At 39.5% G+C, this 19254-nt stretch overlaps 1 protein-coding gene across 3 annotated transcripts in view; it reads right to left on the reverse strand.

The window, feature by feature from the left end:
- CTBP2 (C-terminal binding protein 2) overlaps positions 1-19254 on the reverse strand; it is a 273592-nt gene that overhangs the window by 78329 nt on the left and 176009 nt on the right. For 2 of the 3 annotated variants that reach the window (XM_089510113.1, XM_089510114.1), the window contains exon 1: positions 11027-13115. The exons of the other annotated variant lie outside the window; for it this stretch is intronic. In XM_089510113.1, coding sequence (XP_089366239.1) covers positions 11027-12845 — 1819 coding nt within the window. In that variant the 5' untranslated portion in view covers positions 12846-13115. Of the gene's footprint in view, positions 1-11026; positions 13116-19254 lie in introns of those variants that run through there. 3 annotated transcript variants of the gene reach the window in all.

Genomic DNA, 19254 nt, shown 5'->3' on the forward strand with positions numbered 1-19254 from the left:
TTGTAAGATTCATATTACAGTACTTCCTGCAAGTAATTCAAGATATAGCAATGAGATCCAATGAAAAAGGAAATCAGGCACATAGTAATGAATCAGAACCACAATTGTGCCTGTCATGCCATGGACTTGGCTAGTTTTCCATAGGATAATTTCCAATCCAAACATATGTTTTTGCAACAATCTATTCAGATCATTGTGAGTCAGTTTTCATTTCATAAAAATCAGTAATGGAAACTAATCAGGCCTCTGTATCCACCGATTCTTTATCCATGCACAGCTTTAAAGTATGTGAAACAAACATAGGTGCGTTACAGACCGCCCTAAAGCAGGCAGTCTGCCACTGCCGTCATTAGCTATGCCAAAAAGCCCTGGCGGCCAGACCACGAGGCTTCCCAGTGCAGCTAAAAAGGAGCGCCGAAATGGCGCTCCTTTTTGGCCCCTGGAAGTGGTGCCACAAGGCGCGAGGCACGTACTCACGGCATCACTTCCGCTGCGCCACGTCCGGACGCTGTGTATCCGAGATGTAAATATGGCGGCGCCCATGTGGACGGGCGCCGCCATTTACTACACGCTCCACGCGTCCTAGGAACAGGGCCGGTTAGGAAGGTGAGACCCTTCCTAACCCTAGCACGCCCCTTCCTAATCCTACGACGCGCGTAGCGCGTAGTAAACGGCGGTGTGTAACGCGCCATAGATTCCAAAAAGCAAACCTTGGTTTTGCCATTTTATAAGGGACAGCATTTTACCACACCATTGTATATTATGTGACTTGAGCATCCACAGATTTTGGTATCCACTGTGGGTCCCGGAACCAAAACCCAGCAGATACAGTACCAAAGGCCCTCCAAAGGATTTATGGAGTTTATTTCTAGCATCCTATGAGACAGCTACAGTATGAAACAACTTGTCCTTACATGTCTGTATTAGAAATCCTAGAGAATTCTTCAGTCAGTATGAGTCTCCTCTTATCCATGCTAACTATGCCTCAGATTTAATAAACCATCCTGTTTGAAACTAGTTAATGCAGCAATAAGAGAAAACAGTTTAAAAGCAAACAAACATGTTACTGATTAACTGTCCTTCCAAGATCGAGAACAAATTTGTGCGATGTGCTGTTTGTTTTTAAAATCACCTATAATATATAGATGACTTTAGGTCTTCCATATTCACTTTATTAAGACTAGTGAATCTCATTTTCTCAGTGTACATATCATTGAATCCCACCAATGGGATTCAGTTTTCATTCCTGTCTTTCCAACTTAATTCAATATATTATAGTAAATCAATAAGTCAAAATAATTAGTACAGCCAATTCAGTATGTCATCATCAGCATTAAGCTACTCTGCAGTTCAATACTGTAAAAACTTTTGTGATAGCAGCAACAATATTAATTAGAATTACCATCAGAATTAACTCTAAAAATAAAGAAAAATAGTCATGTATTTAAAAAATATGACATAATCCAGTAATCCTTCCAAAAAACCTATACTAACCTAAACTATGCTTCTTGCTTGACCTAAGGCAAGCAAGATACATCCACTGATAATATGCATACTTATATGTGAGTGACTGTGTATGTCTCTGTGTGTATATATGAATATTGTTGCATTAATTCTAGTTGCTTAATTTTTGTAACTAGAATAGCCAAATACTTTATTTTATAAAAACAACAACAAATAGCTTAGGAATATCTGACTAATGTATTAACTGGCAATGTCCACTTTATTAGAAAGGAAACATCTTACATAGCCAAATCTCTGACAAAATGATGCCATAAATCACTCAAAAATGTTTTAAACTCTTTGCTTTTGATCAATTATTTAATTATACAAATTTGTTCAATTTGTACAAATGTGCACAAATATGGTATTCACTCAGACAATCTTACAATTAGAGAGAAATATGTAATCATCAGAGATCAGCACACTGAACTTTATATATCATTTGATCATACAGTTATTCTAGGTGTGCGTGTGTGTTTGTGCCTTCAGGTCACCTACTGACCTATGGTGATCCCATGAATTTCACAGCGTTTTCTTAGGCAAGGAATACTTAAAGTGGTTTTGCCAGTTCCCTCCTCTGAAATAGGTACTACAGTACCTAGTATTCATTGGCAGTCTTCCATCCAACTACTAATTAGGATTGACTTACTGTAGTGTGTACACACACACACACACACACACACACCATTACCACATGGAGAACATGCACAATGTGTCCTGGGGCTGAAAGTAACCAATACAGAGCTTGATATAATCCCACATACTTACAAAACAAGAAATTGTTCTTCAAATAGAATATGTAAATACTCAAGATAATCTATTACTTCTTGGCTAAGGAAGCCTACCTAAGAGGCTAATTTCTTCATCAAAAAGAAAATGGCAGCCTGGAAACAGAGCGAGATTAGGCAATTTAGAACATGAAGCAGCTTCACAATATGGTATGGACTTTGTTCAATTCATAATCCTTTATGTTTTGAAGACTACCTAACTCTCACCAAGCCCTTTAGGGGTAAAATTAAAACTGACAAAGAGACATGGAAATCTGACTAGCAAAACACTAAAGAGTTTTATTTGCATTTCCGTGGCCTCCATTCCACATTCACTTCAGGGCCATGAAAGGGAGTCAAGGGGGATCCACTAATTTAAGACAACTCACAGCATCCTGCTCGATATGGATATCTGTGACACCATTATGTGTAACATTTGTCTGTACATATATGGCTGAAAATGAGTTGAATGTGTCTTTATGAAAAAAGAGAAGGATGCACAAATATGATAGGTGTCTTTCCATGGTGGTAATGAAAGGATATGCATTAGAGAGTAGAAAGTGTGTGAAGAGCAGGAGTTAATATTTAGTTGCCTTCCTGCTTAGAACAAAAGAGGAGAGAAGCCAGCCTTCAACACCCATAATTTAATCACAAATCAGTAATATAATTCATCACCTTTCATCAACATCCTATTTACATCGTCATGTATCACTGATAAAATACACAGCTGGAGAAGGCCAATATTCAGCAACAAAAGACAGGCTTTACTATTTTAGTAGGCTCTCAAAATGTATACAGGCACTCTATATAGTGATATTTATTAAAATCTGTGAAGCCATTTTACATCTGGAAGATGAAAGAAATAATTCAAGGAGTTGACAATTCTGTTTGTCTCTAAAATTGCCTGTGATTTATAAAGATGAAATTGTGCATGTTCTTTATTCACAATGCAAGCAGCATTTGGACACCTTAAGTGCCATCTGCATTAAATAATTTTTATCTAGAATCTGGTGTTGTCATTACTTGTTCTTCTACTTTGGGGCATAGCAAGCCCAAGCCATACCCAGATTAACACTGGGGTGTTACTGGGTATAGTTTGTCAGGACAATGTGCAGATCAAGTAAGATTTATAAGCCTAAGGTAGACATAATGCTGCCAGCCTCTTAACCATGGTTAAGGGATTAGAATTGGGCTGTGGGCTGCTTTGCTCTTCCTTCTTCTGTGTTAATAATCCTTCTGCATTTGTAACTACAGAACTGAGTTATGTATGTATACTGCAGCCAACCAAAATCAACATTAACCACAGTTACCTTTCCATTAGTTTTGAAAGCAGGAGCTGAACTTGGCTTTCAACATTCACTTTGGTTATAGTGCCAGTATAATGCTAACAAACTCAAACACTCTCTTGTTTTTCTGTTTCCCTTGTTCATATGTGAGAGGGGAACAGATTCTGCTTTGACTTTGCATAATCTGCAGTCTCTTAGCACATATAAACTAGGGAAAGCATAGCTTTTTCTAACTCTAGATAGCTGAAACAAATTTGGATCAAACTGTGGTGCCATTCCCTCCGGTATACTTCCTAAGAACTATGGAAGGAACGTCTAAACCAGGGGTAGGCAACCGTTTTGAGCCGGGGGCCGGGTTGCTGTCCCTCAGACAACTGGGGGGCCGAAGCCAAAAAATAAATAATTAAATAAATTTTGAAAAATTTAAATAAATAAATAAACCGGGACAAATGTAGGACAACATTTTCAAATGGTAGACACTTTTTTTAAAAAAGTGGAGGACATGCAAAAAAAATTGCTGATTTTTAAAAAAATGTTAATATAAATGCATGTTTCTGAGGCGTCTATAGACAATTGCCCCCCTTGCCCCTGCGCGCGAGAGGCCAAAGGCCCCGACGGCAATCTGCGGCGGGACCGGGCTGGGGCCGGTAGCAAGGCCTTGCCGGGCCGCATCCGGCCCGCGGGCCGCAGGTTGCCTACCCCTGGTCTAAACATAGCAAAACCAAGTGTGAAACAGTTACGTTTTGAACTACAACACTCTGAGTGTCCCAGTCAGTGTGGCCAGTGACAATGATGGCTGTGGGATGTTGAGAACTGTAATGTAAAAAGTAACTCTTCCAAGTTTGAGGCTTAAGCCAACCATATATTTACAGCCTTTTGGTTAGACTGTTAACTACTTTCTATGGTGGTAAAACTCAAAGACATAGTTGTGCCACCATGGAATATCAGTATGCAAAGTGAGCTTCTACCACCTCTGAAACTAACTGAAAGAAAGAAATTGGCAGCATGTGCTTTCATAGACTTGGCCTACTTCCTCATATGCACAGGATCTCTTTCAGACAGTGCTGAGAAACAAAGGGCCTGGAAGAAGCGGCCCATGGCCACTCTGGCCCCAATTTGTACCAGGACCACAATGACTGTACAGTCCACTTTTGAAGTAGGATGCCACTGCAGTCCCAAGCGGCCAGTGGCAGAAGTTGATTTTATCTGCTCCTAAAAGACTGACTACTTGCTGCCTTAGCACAGCCTTGAAGCAGCTTCCGGCTGCTTTGGAAGAGTATGTCATCTGAACGCCATGCTCCTGAAGTGGCTGGTAGCTGCTTTGTTTGAATTGTTTCGGGCCATAGTCTCTAAGGTGCTACAAGATCCATTTGCATATTGTTAACTACTGTAAGTGTGTCATAAGCCTCATATAACGTCATCATCAATTTAAAGAGATTATTTTAAAGTCTAAATTCATGGCTCTTCCAGTTTTTCATGCTCTCCAACTGTTTTTCTAGCCAAAGCTTGAAACAGTGGCAGCTACAAGCTTGGTATGAAAGGCATTTTAAAAAGTTGTCAGTGCTGGGTTAGCAAGGTTAATCTTTTACATTTTCAGAGAGAATTACTTGGCAAAGAAATCAGCATTCAGCCAGTCTTTATTAGTGATGTTACAGAGTATCAAGATTGGGGGCAGAGAATTTGGAAATGACTCTCCCAGTTTGGAAGTCACAAACTTTTTATGACCACAGTCCAATCCCATGATAGGTTCAAACTAAGTTCATGAATAAACTATTTTATTTTGATCTGCCCCCATTCTATTTCTCTAAACCAAATTGTATTTTTCCAAACTTCAAATAGCAGTAAGAGTGGCACAAACATGAAGACTGCTCCCTTTTGCTTTTCACAATGTCTTAAAGCCTTACAGTTTTCAACATTTAATGAGTTCTAAATAAAGTAGCTCTAGTAACACAAAAGTTACTATGGCCCGTTATAAACGGGCACCCTAGGATGGACTCGTCCGTGCTAAGGTTAGAAAGGGGTGTCTCTTCCAGACGCCCCTAACCCTAGCACAACTGAGTCCGTAACAAATGGCGGCGGCCGTTCCACATGGCCGCCGCCATATTGACGTAACGGACGCTCTGTGTCCGCATGTCGCGCCCCGGAAATGACGCCGCGAGTGCGCGACTAGCGCCTCGCGGTGTCTCTTCCGGGGAGCAAGAAGGAGCACAATTTTCGCGCTCCTTCTTGGCAGCGTCTGGGAACCGTGCTGCGGTTCCCGGACGCTGCAACCGGCGGCGGTGCGAGACGACCCCTCCTGGGTCATCTGTAACGTGCCTATGGGTCTCTGTTCATACTATAGCAATTTATTTATTTTTTTAAATTTTTAAACCTATTTGTCACATTGTTTGCAATAGTAACACTTGGAAGCAACTTACAAAAGCAGTAACAGTAATAAGACAACACTGCTACTAATAAAACTTAATACTGTATTTGTGTTAGTGAGAGAACTGCATGCATTATGTGCTTTAGTTGTATCTAGCAGTCAGCATGATTATCCCCCATATTGCAAAATGGGCAGCGGGAAATGAGACTAAGAGAGTGGCATGCCGAAGGCCTTCTAGTGAGTTCATACTAGAGGAGAGATTCACAATAATCATATTTTCAGTCATTGCGCCACACCAGCTTTCAAAACTACTGAACAACAACAACAACAAAAACCTGAACAAAAATTTTAAAACAACAACAGGATTACCCTTGTTTAAAACCAACCAATTAAAACGGCTCAACAGTAGGGATGCCAATCTTCCCTTCTTTTGTTCTTTCACACAGGAATGAATCTAATGTTTTCTGCACTTTAAAAACAATCTTCCCCCTTTCAGAACTTTGTAGTGAATATTTTGTCAGCACAATTTTTGTTCCAAAATAAATCAATAAATCAATGGGGTGTCTCAATGACAACATTTGGAGGTATTATTATTAGTAGTAGTAGTAGTAGTAGTATCCCACCCAAAACTGGTACTCAGAGCGACTTACAAGATTAAAACAGTAGAATTAAAAACATATAAAAGTGTTACATTAAAACAGAATTAAACTATTACAACATTATTTATATCCCCTTCCAAATGCAAAGACTACTATTGTAACCATTATGTTTGGATCCAACTATGCATCTAGATATATGGATCAAACAATGAAATGAAAAACAGGAACATATCAAAATTGTGAACTGGGTTCCGTTCAGTGGCTTAATTTAAGCAGGCTGAGTTCATGATGCAAATTACATGGAATTGCATTTGTTCATATTCAGTCCTTATCTTTGTTTCACCCTTCCCTCCCTTCCATCTATTGGCCTGTTATAGACTGCCAAAATAAAGCTGCTTCGGGTCTCTTTGGAGGTATGCTGTTTAAATGATGCATGCATCCTAAGAATCCGGAAGCGGCACCAAAGCTGCACTCCAGTGCTTAGGAAGGGAGTGTGGCTTTGGCGCAACCTCCGGACTCTTAGGACCCATGCATCATTTAAATAGCATACCTCCAAAGAGACCCGAAGCAGCTTTATTTTGGCAATCTGTAACAGGCCATTGATTCCCTATGTTGTTACAATTTAATACAGATGCCTTGGTTTTTGTCTTCTGCCACACATATACATGTACCATATGCATGTCATGTATAGTAAAGTGGGCTCTTTACATTAATATTTATTGTAATCACTACTACTACTACTACTACTACTTTTCTGCCAATAAATACAATTAATGCTTTGCTGTAACTCTAACTAAAAAAAATCTGAAAGTTACAAAAGTACTAAATGCAAGGATTTCTCACTAGCTTCTTGAGAGAGGAGTGGGGAAAATAATTTTTGTTCATTTGCTCTTTTCCTTATAGTCCCCATACCTTCAAAAAATCTGGTCTAGAAAGTTGATAGTCCCTACAGAACAATGTGGAAGGTGGCTCAAGTGGGCCTGTGGAACGAAACTGGCAAAATACTACCTCTCCCCTACTTCTTTCTCTAGTGATGAATCTCCTCTTTTGCCCCTACTACAAATGGAAGGAGCTCTGGATCCAACCAGCACAATGTGATCCATGTTCCTCAAAGTCACTCCCACTGTTTAACTTCAGTGGAGTTTAACCTCTGCTAATATGGAACTGCAACCCAAGTATTACCTATGATAGCAATAAAAATCCTATTTAAAATCAACGTTATTAAAATTGTACAAGTTATAAAGCATATGTTGGAGTTTATATATTATAAATGTACACATGATAAAAACAATGCTTTATGTGCTAATACTGTAGTCAAAAACAAAATGACTAAAATCTAATGGGCAAGATATCTGCACATATCAACACACATATATGGGTGAGTATCAGCACATATCAATATGGATTAACAATGCAATCTTACTCACATTTATGTAGTAGTCCCTTGTGAATTCAGTGAGCTTAGGAAATGTGTTAGGATTAGAGTTTTTCAACTAACTCTTTCCCCCACATTTTTTAAAGTTAATATGCAAAAATATTCCATCTCTTTCTGCTGTCATAAAATATAATATAAAGTATGGATGTTACACTTTGGCCAGTTTGGCATAAATTTAGCCAATTTTGCATCCCAAATTGTGTTAAATGTGAGGTTATGTTATGTACATCAAGTCATCATTTGAATATGTTGGCTAAGAAATGGTTTTGCATAAAGACATAGATTTCTGCCTAATTAAGTTATCACGGAACTCTCGTTTCATTCACATTTTTTCTTTACAATGGATCTTACCTTGACTCCTAGTTAAATATGCATTCTAAGACGATGGGAAAAATACCTTCCTTCATTGTTTTGGGCAAGGGATAAAAGCAGAACAAAACAAGGATGGAGACAAATTTTAGCTGAAGGTCCTACTTCAGCTAAACCTTTTCAGTGACTTCAATAGAAAGATAATCTTTCTGTGATTATGACCAAACCCTCACGTTGCTTAGCAACACATAATTAAGGAATATGTTTTCAGATCCGCTTTGCAAGCTGGCCATTATCAGATGAAATTACTGGAGCAACAAATGTCATCCTCATGCAAATGAATTGGTGGTAGAGAAAGAATCTGACTCAAGAAGGAGGCTGCTCTGCATCTCAGCAATGCTGTTGGTATTGTCTTATATTAGACTAACAGTGTAAAAAAGAAACCAGTGATACATTTCTCAGCCCCCTCCCAAATATACAATTAAAAGAGAGCAATGAAAGTGTAAAAAGTAAAGATAGCTACTATAAAATATCATGGATATATAACATTCTGAATGAAGACAAATGCATTCTGAGGCATTTGTTTTCAGAACAAAAAATGTCCACCATTTTCATACCATTTCCACCATGTTAAGAATGAATGTCTGCCTTTGCCCTAGGAATATATAAACATTCCCAGTGTTCACAAGCTACTGGAAAATACTAAAAGCTTTTGGGTACAGTATAACTGCCCTCTGCCACTGTTTGTTTTTATTTCTAACTCTATCCTTCTACCCCCTCCATGGTTGAGGTAGAGATTTTTTCACACTAAATGATGAATTAAAGAGGCACTAGGTTAATGGATGAGACTAGAGCCAGCCTTTTCAATAACCATTTTATCGCTCAAAACTGAACAATTCTTGATTTGTATCATAAATTATACTGGAACTATTGAGCATTTTTCAAAAACTATCTAGTTAGTGCCAGCTGCCTCCACTAAAATCATGAGTCCTCTTCCAACATTACTAAAAGAGTCAGCAAGTTTATATTTTAGCAAAATAAGCATTTTAAAAATTCATAATGCAGCATTATGTCTCACAACTTACGCATTTTGACATTTTCAATTTTTTTCAACAGGGCTTACTTACAAAAAAAAACACCTCTTATGCAGTTTTTAATATAATTATACACAAAGTGTTTGGGTTTAAACAAAACAGCATTCTCTAATTATGTCCTCTAGATATTTTTGGCTTATTTATCCCTTTTATACCTGGCTACTAACGTTTTTTCTATGTATATAAATGAGATACTCTAGGATACAATCCAGCCCAAATAGGCATTTTTAAATAATAATAATAATAATAATAATAATAATAATAAAATTTATTTATGTTTTCCCCCCCTCTTGGTGGATTGAAGCGGGGTTACAGACTAAATAACAGCACAAAGTGTTTATATCAAATTCAATTAAAAGCAGCTAAAAACAATAAAATATCCAACATCAGACAATAATAGCATCAACAAGCAAGGCAGGGATCATACACAGACAAGGGCATATCATTCATATCATATCAATCTCTTAACTGTAATGGAAGAGAGCTGAAATGAATGGAACTTAAATATTATTTAATGTAGTTCAATAGTGGTCATTGTTAAGGGTTGCGTTTGTTGGGATTTTTCTTAGTCTATGCTTTTCAATGAGAGATGCAGCTCATTCATAGGACTGTTTACTAAGCTCACTGAATTCACATGGGAATACTACATAAATATGAGTAAGATTGCACTCAGTTCAATTCCACTCATTCCACTCAGTTCAATGGGATTTACTCCCAAGTAGATGACCAATGTAAATATATTCATAATATTCACTGCAACATTAGCAACATTTACTAATTTACTTATAAGAGAAACTAATTTACTAATAAGAGAAACTGTAACTGTTTAGTTGAGACTGTTCTTGACCATATTCCCATACTCAGGGTCAAATCTTATATTCTCTTGTTGCTAAATGAATTCTTCAACTCTGTGTTTGGTTAACATTGCCAACTTCAAAAATTTATTTAGATTAAAAAGCAGCAAGGAGGAAAGGGAGTGCAGGCAAAGCATATTTATCACTTTGATGGTTAATGATTGGCTTTATCAATAAATGCAGAATTATTTTGTTAACTCATAAGTTAACAAAATATACTCATAAGTATTTCCAACAGGAATTTAATAGCATTGTATTTCATTTGGGACACATCACAGAGGAGAAGGAAGAAGAGGAAGAGAATTAAGATCAGGAGGAAACACTGAAAAAGAATTACTACCTAAATTGGGCAGATTCAAGATTGCATAATTAGTTACTTGATACATTTCATTAAAGAAATACTGACCATTTCCCCTGAGAAATAAACCTATGCTAATAACAATTGGGAGAAGTAAGTCTAAAAATGAGATCCTTCTGCCTAATTGCCCAGAAAGTATATAGTATCTAATCCTGTGTTTCTTGGAAGAAACAAATCCATGATTCATTGTGGAACAATGATTTTGGCATACTTGCTGCCAACAGGAATTTTTTAAAACATCCCTCAATTAAATCACACCGTTAATCCCAGAGGTAGCATGATTTATTATATATAGAGTAGCTTAATGTCCTCTTATGCTCATATGTGAGACTATCTGTTTAATAGTTTCTTTCTAAAGTTATTAGAACACTGAATATTTTTCTAAAAATTTAAAAAACTAAACACAACTACAAGAGTTCTAAATAACTACAAAGTAATATATTTGAAAATAATTACTTGGCTCAGGCGATGCCATGGTGGAGACAATGACTGGTGGCCCGGTGCGTCTTGTGAGTTTCTGATACGGCGAATGCTGCATTGGATAACTTGGTCCTACTGGCCCCAGGCTGGATTCTATTTGGGCCCCTTGCTTTCGAAGGAGTTGGGGGCTGTTGTGAGGACTGTGCATTGGGGACAATGGTGGATTTCTTTCCCTCTTCATCAGCTCCATGGGCACTGTGTATGTGGTTGAATATGCTGTTTTGGGACTTGGATGTGGGTTTGTCTGTAGAGCATTCATAGGTACTCCTGCTGGAGCAGAAAAGCCAGTTGCTTGTCGAGCATGCATGTTACATGGGCTAGAAGCACCATACGCATAACTGGGAAGAAAAGGGGCACCTTGATGAGGCAGGCCAGATGCAGGGTACGTTGCAGTTTCCAGAAGATGTTGTGTTGGGGCACTAGAAGGGCGGCGAGTTAATTCTGCCACTCTTGGAGACACTGGCTGCATTGAAGGAACTGGTGGCTGGTGCACTGCTGCACCATCAGCCATAGGGCTGGTGGCAGGAAGCATCCCATACTCATTCTGGAGCAACTCACCACGGTGACTAAAGCTATTTGATCTGTGTCTTGGACGCATGATGGTACTTTTCCTATCTTGCCTCTGCAGCTGCATTTCTGTTTTGTACGTATGAGCAATTCGAGAAAGCACCCTTGCCTGCCCTAGATTTGGAGCAACTGATTTTATATCGTTGTCCTCCATCACAGCTAGCATGCTTGGAGAATCAAATCCTTGCTGCAGCAAGGCACTGAGTGTACTTTCAGATATTCCTTCTGAACGCATAAGTGCTAGGAACTCTGGATCCACATTCCTTTTAATATCCTGTCCTGGAAAAGGTGCAGTTATCTGACTGTGAGAGGGAGTAGTGGCAGTTTCATAGCCATCGTAAGGAACCTTTGCACTGACATTTTCTCTGACAGGTCCATAGCCACGGTTCACTGGAGTACCAGGCAGAATGACATTTCCATCAGGTGCAGGAGCTGAATTTGGGTCGACTACCAAACATGTTGGAGTAACTTGCCTGCTTGCTGCTGAATCCATAGATCTGTCCATTGTGTCATTATAAACCTGCCGATTAGAAAAGGGTGTAGGTTCTGAGCCATATCTAGGTTTAGGAGGTTCAGCACCATACCTTGCTGGAGAAGGATCTCTGTTTCGAATCCTCTGTGTTTCAGGGACCATTTGAGTCACAGGATCTCTATACAAGCGGTTTGCTTCATGTGGGGCAGGTGACCGTACTTGCATCTGATCCCAAGCCAATCTGGCACTAGGCATCCCGTAATTCGATAATGGTCTGTTTATCATGTGGTCTCTATAGTAGCGTGGATCTTTAGGTGATCTAGCCGCTAAGGATGGGTCATTGTAGTAATCCTGAGGTGGCAAGGAACTCCGTGAAGACATCGCAGGCTGTCTGTCATAGTAAGCGAAGTCAGGAACAGAACCTTTCCGTAAAGGACCTTGGTTAAAAGTTGGCTCCTGGTATGGATATGGCTCTTGTTTCATTTCAGCAGCTCCCTGTAAGATGATATCATGTGGTCTATGGGTTGGCTGTTCATACCAAACTCCCTCGCCACCATAGGTTAGGGAATTCCTTCTCCCTGGAGGTCTCTGGTATTCAAATGTGTTTTCATTTTCCCAGTTGCCTTCATACCATCCTGCAGCATCCCAGCTCTGAGAGCGGCCAATATGTTTGCTTGGAATTGGCATTGGAACCCCGTGAATATTCAGCTTAAGTACGGAAAAGCAAGCTCTTGTCGAATCTTCAGTTGCATGCATAAAAAACAAAACAAAACCGCACTGTATCTAAATCCTTCCGTGGCTTCAGGAGACAGCCCAACAGGTGGTTTACTGTTTCAAAGTACTGCTTGAATTATTAATTCTTCGAAACTTTAGTCGGCAAAACAGAAAGACCTAACAGTAACTCAGTCCAGCTCCAAAAACTGTAGAATGGAAAGATCTTTTCTGTACAATTCAGACACGGAAAAGGGCTGCTGTACTTAATCCAGATGGTTTATCCCTTCCTGCTCGGGATGGCTTGCTCACATGGACAACTAGTCAAACAGTGTGTGAGGATTAAAGGCTAAATAAAACCCTTAAAGCTTTTGTTCCATGTGACACCATTTTAGCCTGATGCAACCTAGTGCACCAGCCTATCAGTTATAAATCACTCCTCCGATCATAGCTATCACATGCTATTTTTGTTAGTGTTGTTGTATGTTGCCTATGCATATCATGGGATTTCTTTAAAATCACACCATCCCTCTTTCTTGGCAGAAACCTCCAGCAGGAGGAGGGAAGAGATGGGGGATGGTAAGGGAGCATCAATGTCATTTCAATCTTAATCCATCCTGATGAAATGCTAATCCACCACACAGAGCTAAGGGCATATTAAATAGCAGCAGCCATCCCAGCCCCAAGAAGTATCCAAACATATAAGATCATGCTCAGAAACAAGATAGGCATCTGTGCAATACTTTATGAACACTGTACACTATATGCAGGTGCACCAACCCACACACACTCTCTCTACTGGGGGAGCAGGTGGGAGGAACAGGGAATAAGAGAGGCCAGTTTTCAACTAGCTTCACTAATTATTCTCCAAAAAGATTCTTTGTATTATTACCATAATTCTCAAATCCTTTCATCATTCCAGGAAAGAAAATTGCAGAGGTGTAATCTGGAATTTATAATTTTAAGACCTGAGAAGAGGTCAGAGAAGAGAGAGGATCAAAGGCTCTAAATCCTTGGTTTTATGAAATCCAAAGAGAAGATGGGATTATGCCTATGGGCTCTTGGTACAATGTTTACATACATACATGCAATCATATATACAGATCAATGCATGTGTGTGCACACACAAATGCATACACAGTGTAGACAAAACTTATATTCTGTGCCATCTTTTTGCCTATGTGGACTGTACATTTTAACAGTGCTTTATAAATAAAGGTTAATAATAATAATAATAATAATAATAATAATAATACATTCATGTAACAAAGGTGAAAAGATTTAGAAAGAGGTATTCACTCTTTGTAAACCTGCTAGCCATTTCTATACTTTAACATTCTAGAAGGTTACAATATAAACTTTATGAACACCACCAAAGAAAAAAATTAAAAAGGCTCTAGTCAGACTTGAAAAATCCTTGTTGTTGGAAGAACCAATAAAAATATAATTAAAGCAAATATTTACTATATATTATGTCTAATGTATTAAAAGGGAATAAAACTACAGGACATACTGAGGGATTTATAATGTTTCAAGTACAAGTAGCATTGATGCAAATATTAGTTTGAGATTTTGAGGAATAAAACCAGCACTTTTTGTTATTGTTGTTGTTATCAGCATTTTTAGGGCTAATCCATATTAAAGTGTTTGAAGCCCAGCCATCACATGATGGCGTATTGTGCTATTATGATAGCTAAGTCACTAATGCAGTCTAATGCATCTATCATACAAATACCTCTGGGCTATATTTCTGACCCAAATACAGATGGGATGTTTTAGTAATCCCTCCTCCTCCTCTTCTCTCTCTCCCAACTGCAGGAGACAGTGTGTGATGAAGGGGATTTGTACTAAGAAATTTATATGCAGACACAACATACTTAAAAATGGTTCTGGACAAGATTATTCTTGCATTAAAAATGTCTGATTGGCAAATGACAGGAAATCCAATTTAACCAATATTTTACTGGATCAGGTCTATGGGTGCTAGCCCAGGTATCAGAGCACAATTGAGATCAACTATTTGTGCTGCATGTGAGCTGTGTAGAACATGATTTTGCATATGCTATTGTCCACTATTTTGAATGCTGACCAGAGATAAATTCCTCCATCTCATTCTCCAAACTTTTAATCTTCTTTTTAAAATGATTTTAAAAGCTGCCTTTGTCCTCCTGCATAGCTTCAGCACAGGGGAACTTACCCAGCTTCTAAAAAGGGAATGACCTCCATTATTTTGTTCCTGTCTCACCAGCCATTCACTGATCTCCTTTCTTGTTTCATGTCATTTTATTTTGGCTTGAATCAAAACAACTCCTTAGGGCTTGTACAAGCAGCCTCACCATGCCCAGTGGAACTTCTGCTACCTCTCCTCAGTTCCCCATCTTGTACCATGATATTCCCTTTGTTTCAAAAACAATTTTTACAAGGCAACCTATTAGTTGTGGGGGGGAAAAGAATAGTGGCAATCTAGTCTCTTAAGAGTTACCTAAATAGTCATATAGAGAATTTTTGGATGCCGCTTTATCTACCTTTCTTCTTCCAGGTCATGGGAGCAGCCCTATGTTAATTCTGGGTCAAGGAAATTGCATTCTGCCATTATAACCCAAATCGGATTGGGGGAAGTGGTCCACCCCCATTTTTACATGGAAGGGAAAGGAGTGATTTTTTTTGGCCTGATTTTGGTATTACTTCCCCTCTCCTCATAGACTCTGGGGTTAAACATTGTTGAGTAATCTCTCCATCTGTACAGCATCTTTTTGGAAATGGTTTGTTGTGTCAGGTCAGAGAGAAGATTTTGTAGGTGCTTTAAACTAGGATTAGCATAACATATTTGTTTTAATTTAAAATGTATTTTTGGTCTATTTTACCTACTAAAACATATGTTTTTTCAAGAGCCCTAGAATGGCCAGGAGAGGGAGTTCCGAAGTCATACCGAGTGTGGCTGTTCACTAGTGAGATAGGAGGCAGTGCAGCGATAGAGTTGTGCTAGATCATGCTACTGAGAAAGTGAGGAAATGTTATGAGAATTGGGGGAGGGAGGTTTGAAGGAAAAGAGTAATAGCTGCAATGTTATTTATGTTGCTGCTGCTGTTGTACTGCTGAGAACCTCTCCTAGCCTGAGGATTCAATTGGCTCTGGGCAGCCATAATGGGTGCTCCATATTGGCAGCGATGCCTCTGTCATGATTATCCAGGCCCCATACAAAACCATCCTTGTGTGCCTATTTTAATGGCATTGGATGTGGCTGGGTACTTACATTGCAGAATGTTATTCTGGAATGGTCCAGGCTCTATCTCCCAGAATGCTCCTATCTGAGTCTTATGAACTTTCAAGGGAGGACTTTCAGTCCCAACACCATCACAGGCCTGTCTGGTAAAGAGATGGGAGAGGGCCTTCTAGGTGGCTGCTCCCAGGTTGTGCAATTCCCTTCTACAGGAGCCTAGGCAGGCCTCTTCTCTGCTTGCCTTTGAGTAGCAGGTGAAGATTTATTTGAATAGTTATTTGACTAACTAGTTGTAGGAAGTCTTTTTCATAGTGAGTTCACTGTACACTCGCCACTCCCATTTTTGCGGACTTGAAGTCTGCGTCCCTTGCCTGTTTGCAGGTGGCAAACAGAGGGGGATAAAATGGGGGCACACTCCATGATTTTCAATTGGATTTGGATATTTGCAAGTTGCTATTTTTGCGGAGATCCAAAACGGATCCCCTGCAAATTGGGAGTGGCTTCTGTATTTTTACCCGATTATGTTTTTCAATTATTTTATATATTTTTCATTAATGACATTTTAATATAATAGCTTGCTTAATATATTTTAACTTTTCCATCATTTGCTTGTCAGCTCTATCTCATTTTTATACTTGTTGTAAGCCACCTTGGGTCTCTTCTTGGGAGAAAGGTGCGATATTAAATGAATCAACAGTGGACATAGTGTGGTCCACATACTGCATGTGGCTCTGGGGTGCCCAAAGCCCCCAAGACCACCCCTGCCAAAATCTCCAGGTGATTTTTTCAAATGGTCTCTACCCCAAACAGCTGAAAACTGCTGCAAAGTGGAGTGGTTTTGTCCCCTATCCTTCCAAAAGTTCCCCACATACTTTGAAGAACCCGTAGAAGCAAAAGACAAAATAAAACAAACATAAAGAAAAAACTCAAAATAACAACAACAACAAAACACCCTGGTCTTACTCTGTTGTATTATACCACTAACACTTTGTTTTTGTTTTGCATAAGCAGGGGGGATAGCAGCATAGGTCATTTCCCCTCCTCTCCAGTCCATCTCCCCTGATCCAGGCCTCGGAGGTAGAGAAGAACTGCTGGCCCTCATCCCCTTCCCCATCACCACTTCCTTCTCCTTTTGTTTCATGTCTTTTTAGACTGTAAGCCTGAGGGCAGGGAACCATCCAATTAAAAAGATTGTATGTACAGCGCTGTGTAAATTTTCAGCGCTTTATAAATAAAGGTTCATAATAATAAAAATAATAATAATTTCCCCAGTCTACTGTATTCATATAAGAAACTATGCTGCCATGTTCCAGAAGGGGAGCAGTACCCCCCCCCCCCGCATGATTTGTACAGCTAGGGCTGAGTCTACATGAGGGCTGTATCTTAACTCCACTGCATAGTATCCTACACTGGGGGATTTTTAAAAAATCCCTGCAACACATGCACATAATCACTTAATCAAATAGCCTTTGTTCTTTCTTTGTTCTGATTGCTTACCTGCACTTTTATAAAGTGAAGCCCGCAGAAAATGGGGAGGTGAAATCCTGACTTGCCAATGTGTGCATTTGAACACCAAATACAAACAAGAAAAAAAGAAAAAATGGCAACACTGCCCATTCCAAACACCACTACAAACAAGGGACCTACCCTTCTGTGGAGGGATCTGTCAGATGATCTAGGTAACTACTGATCTAGGTGACCACCTAGCAACCTGGCCACGCCCTCCATTCACCTCAATTTCACCACAATCACAAATCAGGGCTCAGACCATACATTTAACTTTGTAGATTCAACATGAGTAGAAAACCCATGTTTGCTTGGAAATTCAGGCTCCCCTCCCCCAGTTTTGATACACTGATGTTGTTAATCAGGAGGATAAGGGAATTCTCTAGAAGATATACCTTGTTTACTGAGTCCTCTGTTGATCATGTAAAATTGGTGTGAGTATATACAAAACATTGCCCCTGGCCAGTATACAGTTTGGCTCATTTCAATGCATCATTCCCATGGGACACTTTCTTCTTACATTATTGGCAAGCCTTTGTACAGTTCCATTCAAGTTCTTAAAACATACTGGAATATGGCCGGGGGGTGGGGGGTGAAAAGGAAAGAAAAAAGTATTGCCCTAGCAGGTAAGTTGAAAGAACCTAAATTGCGGACACTTCTTGAATCTCTACTTTTAATGTAATGGTCTAAAAGTGACAGGTAATGGATTTTATGTTTAACTTTTCAGTTAGTTAAAGAAGCGCCATCTTTCGTACAACCGCCAAATTTCTGCCACTTATCTAATCCCATCCCATCATCGGGTACTCCTCATCAGGATCACTGCAACATGCTCTACATAGGGCTGCCTTTGAAGAATGTTAAGAAACATCCACTTGTTCAAAGAACTAAAGCCAGGTTGTTGGCTGGGGTTGGTTACAGGTACCACACAACTTGCTGCAAGAGTTCTACTGGCCATCAGTCAATTTCTGGGCATATTACAAAGTGCTCATTATTACTTATAAAAGCCCTATATCACCTGGGTTCAAGCTCTCTGAAGGATCTATCTTTGCATATAGGTTTAGTGGGAATGCAGGAGATAGCCTTCTCTATGGCTGCTCCCAGATCCTAGAATCTCTTCCCAGGGAGGCTAGGATGTTTCTTTCTTTGCTGTCATTTTTGGTGACAGAAAAATACCTTTTTTGGGGGTGGGGAGGTGGGTGGTTAGTTTCACAAGAGTAGGGCTTTTTATTGTGATGTACTATGTTGCTCATTTCAAAGTAAACTTTCAAAAGGTTTTACATTTGGTTTTAGTTTTACATTGCTTTAATCTCAACTTTTTGTATGTTTTTATTTTAATTATCTCTCTTTTGAAAGCTGCATTGAGTCCCAATGGGAAAAAGCCACAGTACAAATAAAGCAAGCAATGGATGAATGGCTTTGGAATCACTGGGGTCATTCCCACTGGTAGTTTGAATTGCTTCCTGATTCGCCTTTGCTCCATTTTAGAAATCGATTCTAAAAGGTCCTTTGTTCCCATGATGAAAGGGGGTGTTTTCCTTACCCGAGAGTAATTTTTTTTTTGGCACGACTGTCATCCCCATTGGTAGCGCTGCTTCAAAATCCCCTGTCAATCATTTGTGATGCAAGCGGCAGCCCGGTTTGGAAATGGAGGGGGGTTGGAGGCTGAGAGAGTGTGAGGCTCAGAGAGCAAGGCTGGGGAGGATGCAGACAAGGCTGGGGAGGACAGAA

Source organism: Sceloporus occidentalis, unplaced genomic scaffold (assembly GCF_023333645.1).
Source record: "Sceloporus occidentalis isolate IW3139 unplaced genomic scaffold, rSceOcc1.0.p SCAF_2, whole genome shotgun sequence".
Taxonomy (NCBI): domain Eukaryota; kingdom Metazoa; phylum Chordata; class Lepidosauria; order Squamata; family Phrynosomatidae; genus Sceloporus; species Sceloporus occidentalis.